Here is a 6,000-nt window from a genome sequence, read left to right on the forward strand (position 1 = left end):
GGGAGCCTGCTTCTTCCTCTCCCACTCCCCCTGCTTGTGTTCCCTCTCTCGCTGGCTGTCTCTATCTCTGTCAAATAAATGGGTAAAATCTTAAAAAAAAAATATCCTCCTTCAGAACTGCGGCAAAATGTAGGCAAACTAAAATATTTAAATGAAGGACAGTTCTCTTCAACCTTAGTTAAATTGAGTATCTTGCAGACTAAAACACAAGTGCAATAGCTCAATCTTCATTTCAAGTAGACTGACCCAGTTAAAGCAGAAATAGGTGTAGATATATATATATTATATAATATAAATTGTATTTTAGTATTTTATACAAATTAAAAATTAATATAAATTATAATAAATATATTAATATATTATAGTATATATAATGCTTATATAGAAACATTTTTAGCCTCTTGAAAATGACCTATCAAGGGAAGGCTAGCGCTTGAATTAACCAGCACTTTGAGAAGTCAGGTTACAAGAGACAACCAAATGAGAGACATTCATTCCTTTTGAGCTTTACATTTAGGGGCAGAGGAGAATTGTTGAGTGGCTGCTGCTCTTTGTTGAGTGATAACCTGCCAATTTCTAAACAGAATATGAAACAGGTGGGGAGAGAGGAAATCCAGACTGTGACCCAGAGAAGCAAAGAGGAGGGTAGGCAAAGTTTAATGATCTAAAGTTTCTATGAAGAACCAGTCAGTCATAGACTCAAAACATTTTGCCTACTCTTATAAAACCTTAAAGTAATGAGCAAAGTACTTTGTGATTATCATAAATAATGATACTCCCCAAAAGTCGTGAGCCTTCTGATCACAGGTGAATACAAGACATTATGCTAAGTCACCAAAAGCTGAGGAGATCGTTGAATAACGTTCATAAAGTTCTGTAACTTGGCCCCGATGAGGTCACATTTGGAAAATGTCCATATATTGTCCTAGGAACTGGGAGATTGAGTATCTTCAAGCATTAAGTCAGTGGGCTAGGATATTCCCAACTTTTGCCTCATTAACCTCTAGATTGTTAGCCCCTTGGGGGTTTGCTGAAAGTGAATAACTGATGATCATAGCTTTATTCTTCGTTTAGCCAAAGGAATTAAAATGTCTCTTTGAGTAGAGAGTAAATAGCAAAGAGTGTTCAATTTAAGAACTTTTCAGATGTCTCAAACACTGAGTCAAGATACAGGCCAGTTATGTGAACTTATCAATTGCAGGTCATTCTCGGGCTTTCTCTGCCTCTAAAAGCAAACACATGGCTTGCAATTCTACACACATCCTAATGTGGTGTATTTCAGAATGTTTTCTTGTCTGATGGTTTCTTTCTACACATTCGTTGCTTTAAATATATCTACTGTAGTTAAGAGTAAAGAACCAGGGGCGCCAGGGTGGCACAGTGGTTAAGCGTCTGCCTTTGGCTCAGGGTGTGATCCCGGCGTTACAGGATCGAGCCCCACATCAGGCTCTTCCGCTATGAGCCTGCTTCTTCCTCTCCCACTCCCCCTGCTTGTGTTCCCTCTCTCGCTGGCTGTCTCTCTCTGTCAAATAAATAAAATCTTTAAAAAAAAAGAAAAGAGTAAAGAACCACTCTGCTTTTCAAGATGCTATTCTCAAAAACAGTACTATTTTCTCTAATGTCGGTTTACCTTATAGTTTTACTTAGTTCACATTTGTGGAGCCTATACTAAATGCCAGGTTTTGAACTAAATTAAGAACATTCAACACATTATCTGGTTTTATTTGATTTTTCTTTCTCAGATGACGGTAGTGTTAAGCACAGTGGTTAAAAGCCCAGTTTTTGGACTCAGCTAAAAATGGCTCAATATTTGGTTCTGGAAATGAGTTAGCCCTTTTAAGTTATACTTTTTTCATAAATACAAGAGAATAATAATATAATAAACTTTTACCTGGATAAAAGAGAGAGAATTAAATAACTCAGATGTTTAAGCTATGTAGGAGTCATTCACTGACTCAATTAATCATGATAACAACCCGCCTCCGTGGGTGTGGTACTCTGTTGTATGCCATTGTGAAATCAAGCAATCTTTATCGCAAACCTTCAGCAATCTAACTTGGAAGACATTTTTATACACAAATAATTAATTTTTCTCCAGTACTTATAATTTGCAGGAAGAATACTTCAAATTACACTTAGGAAAAAAGCTTCCTTAGTATGTTTATATTCAAAATCTACTAAGTCTATGTACACAGTTAAAATGCATTTTATTCATACTTCCTGCCTTCATAATGCCTAGAGAAGAGTGTCTTGCACATAATTATTGGCCGAAGTGTTTGTGTTGAATTGAGGTTGGTAGGTTAGATTTTAGGTTGAGCTATTCCATATGAAATTAATACAAAAACTATATACCACTGTGTGACACTGTGACCAAATACTGACATCTGACATAGAAAATACCTAAAATTGAAGAACCAATCTGCATATTCTGGGCTAAATTTACCGTGGAAACTAAATATAAAACTCATAAGAGATACATATTTAAAATGCAATTAAGGTTTTTAGCCTTCCTAAGAATTAAAAAAATAATAAATTTAAAAATACAGCCTCGTCAAGACTTGTCAAATGTATTTCTTGTCCCTCTGTCTCTGTCTCTCTCTCACTCACTAATGATGAATTTTTGCAAACATATTTAAGAATACAAAATGGGCACATAAATGTGAATCACTTTGTGATAAGATTCAAGATAGTTTATTCATAAACTCAAAATTTGCTGACACAGGAAAAAAAAAGTATTCTCTTCTAAAAAATAAAAAGTCACTTTACTTAGCTTTTCTCATTTATTCTGTGGAAGTTATTGCTTATTCTAGGAATGAGTAAGTGGTCATTTGGAGACAATATTTTTCTCTTTCTTTTTCCACAAAGAGTTTATGACAGATTCAAAAAACCAAGACTATTGCCCATATTATGTATGATTGCATGTATGTTTCCTCTTTTTCTTTCTCTTCAGGTTGGCATGCTATCTGCTGTGCCACACTTAGTAATGACAATTATTGTGCCCATCGGAGGGCAGATTGCAGATTTTCTAAGAAGCAAGCAAATTCTTTCAACTACTACAGTAAGAAAGATCATGAATTGTGGGGGTAAGTACATAAGAGATGTGAAGGACATGTTTGGGCTCACAAAGTGCTGATCCACATGAGTGAGTAATTTTTATTGTGCATGTCAAATATGCAGCTAAATCTGTGTCTTCATTGTTCATTTATAATCACTTCCCTATCTTCAAATTTTCGTAACTCCTGGTTTTAAATAACTACATGACTAACTTGTCCCTGTGCACCACTGAAACTTAAGGGTGTATTCAATGTTTTTACTATAATGAAAGGCTTCAGTAATCTCTGTCCATGAATTATGACTGTTATCATTATTATTTGAAGATTTTATTTATTCATTTGAGAGAGAGGATGGGGTAGGGGCAGAGGGAGAGAGAGAATCTCAAGCAGACTTCCCATTGAGCGTGGAGAGCAAGGCGATGTGGAGCTTGATCTCGCCACCCTGGAATCAGGACCTGAGCTGAAATCGAGAGTCTGAGGCTTAACCAGCTGAGCCACCCAACTGCTCCAGTTATTATCACTTTTAAGATAGACTCCCTGAAGAAGTTTGCTAGGTCAGATAAGCATGAGCCGTTCTAGCAGTTTTGGCTCATTGGAAAAATTTACAGAAATTTCTGAAGTGTTTCCATGTGTTTGTTTCTGAAGGTTTTGGCATGGAAGCAACACTGCTTCTGGTCGTTGGCTATTCTCACACTAGAGGGGTGGCTATCTCATTCTTGGTACTTGCAGTGGGATTCAGCGGATTTGCTATTTCTGGTAAGATACACATTTTTAAATTTATAAATGTAACATCCTGATTTTTGCTAGTAATAATACATATATTCTCCTTTCCTCTTTAATATTCTATTGTTGAAAAGTTACTTAACGTATTTCCACTAGAAAATAAAAAGAATACACATTTAGTAATCATTATTTGGATTTATTACTTCTCATTTTCCTCCTCCTGTTTACTCCTCCCTTCTTCTTCTTCTTCTTCTTCTTCTTCTTCTTCTTCTTCTTCTTCTTCTTCTTCTTTTTAAGAGAACATTTCTCTGTGATTTGGGCATCACATATTACGTCCTGGATAAGAAACCATACTTCATTCCACTCCGATCATATCCCTGAGCTAAATTATCAAAAACTACTTAGTGAACCCATGCTGTATACCTAGTATCTTCTAAGGAGGGTGGTGAGTGTGATAGAGAATATTCTACAGTCACCCACTTCCAGGGGGTTTAGGATTCTCTGACTCTAAGCTGACGTATATATTTCAGGTTTCAATGTTAACCACTTGGATATTGCTCCGAGATATGCCAGTATTTTAATGGGCATTTCAAATGGTGTTGGCACGTTGTCAGGAATGGTTTGCCCTATCATTGTTGGTGCAATGACAAAGAATAAGGTAAGATGTAGCTAAAGAAATGTTCAGTTTTAGAAGATTCTCTCTCATGGTAGACAAGAGTTACTGTATTCTGTTTGGCATTCTGTCTGTGGTTCAGCCACCAGACCTCTGAGTAAGGGACATAATTGAGGCTTACTAGAAAATCTCTAAAAACTCCGAGGAAACCTTCTTTCCCAAACAATAAGCAGTGCACTTTTCAACACCTTTTAATATTTCTTGTATTACTGGCTTGGCAAAACAACAACAGCAAACCTTTTTTCTTTTAGCTTATTAGAATACTCCAGTAGAAGTCTTCTGAGCTTTATTTGGAAACATCAATTCAGACTCTGCAGTTATCAGTGGAAGAATATTATTATCAGCTATTTGTCCTTATATGTAGAACTTCACCATTATTGTTCACCAAAAAGAAATAAAAAAAAGAAATAGGAGGAAAAAATATACATCAATCAATGGAAATTCGAAGAGAGATTATGGGTATTTTAAAAAATTAGCAGACCACAGATATATTTGGAGTTTTATTTCAGAACTTGAGGTTTAAAAAAATTGTTAATTAATGAAGGCCATAGGATTATGGAAAGTTTCTGTCACAGTCTTTGCTTTATATAATCAGAACAGGGTTTTCCCCTAAAGATAGCGTTTTTATGAAAAGCGTCATGGTGGAGCATTCAAAGAAGAGGTTATGCTTTTCAAATATGGGGAGTCTGTTCTCACAGCGCTGCTTTTTGTCACTGCAGTCACGGGAAGAGTGGCAGTATGTTTTCCTGATCGCTGCCCTGGTCCACTACGGCGGAGTTATATTTTATGCAATATTTGCCTCAGGAGAGAAGCAACCCTGGGCAGACCCTGAAGAAACAAGTGAAGAAAAATGTGGATTTATCCATGAAGATGAGCTCGATGAAGAAACAGGGGACATTACTCAAAATTACATAAATTACGGCACCACCAAGTCTTACGGCGCCACAACACAGGCCAATGGAGGTTGGCCCAATGGTTGGGAAAAGAAAGAGGAATTTGTACAAGAAGAAGTACAAGACTCATACACCTACAAGGACCGAGATGATTATTCATAACAAAGCTAATTGCTGGATTTATTTTTAGTGTTTGTGATTCAATTAATTGTGATTGCACAAAAATTTAACATAAAAGTGGTGTACACACGTAAACATATCAACCAGGCAAGTCTTGCTGTAAAAATGAATCAAAACAAACTCATGAAGTTACCATCAAGTGCAATCTGTAGAAGTTGTGAAATGCCATCATTTCCATTCAGGTCATCCATTTTTGCATTTGTGATTTAAAGGTTGACTGGTCAAAATTGTAGAAGCGAGTAGTTACTCATTGGATTCATGTGAGCTAAAACTCATCACCATTTAATAAAGCACAACTACAACAGTTGGCACATCCCATCCTACAAAGGTTAGGAAGCCAAAGCTACTTGATCATGCAAAATGCACTTATCTATTTGTGACACTGTATTGCAAGATATCATGCGGAAGTCCTGTTAAGAAACCTGAAGATGTCATGTTGGCTGCATCAGGTGGGGGAACGGTTATTGAATATAAATTA

At 36.4% G+C, this 6,000-nt stretch overlaps 1 protein-coding gene across 1 annotated transcript in view; it reads left to right on the forward strand.

Moving 5' to 3' along the window:
• The window catches only part of SLC17A6 (solute carrier family 17 member 6), a 38,951-nt gene extending 33,447 nt beyond the window's left edge, over positions 1 to 5,504 (forward strand). The window contains exons 9-12 of the mRNA XM_045808679.2: positions 2,951 to 3,083; positions 3,699 to 3,809; positions 4,307 to 4,434; positions 5,169 to 5,504. Of these exons, the coding sequence (XP_045664635.1) occupies positions 2,951 to 3,083; positions 3,699 to 3,809; positions 4,307 to 4,434; positions 5,169 to 5,504 (708 nt within the window). The remainder of the gene's footprint in view (positions 1 to 2,950; positions 3,084 to 3,698; positions 3,810 to 4,306; positions 4,435 to 5,168) is intronic.
• The last annotated feature ends 496 nt before the right edge of the window (positions 5,505 to 6,000 follow it).

The sequence above is a fragment of the Ursus americanus genome, chromosome 24 (assembly GCF_024610735.1).
Source record: "Ursus americanus isolate L20-20 chromosome 24, mUrsAme1.1.p, whole genome shotgun sequence".
Lineage (NCBI taxonomy): Eukaryota > Metazoa > Chordata > Mammalia > Carnivora > Ursidae > Ursus > Ursus americanus.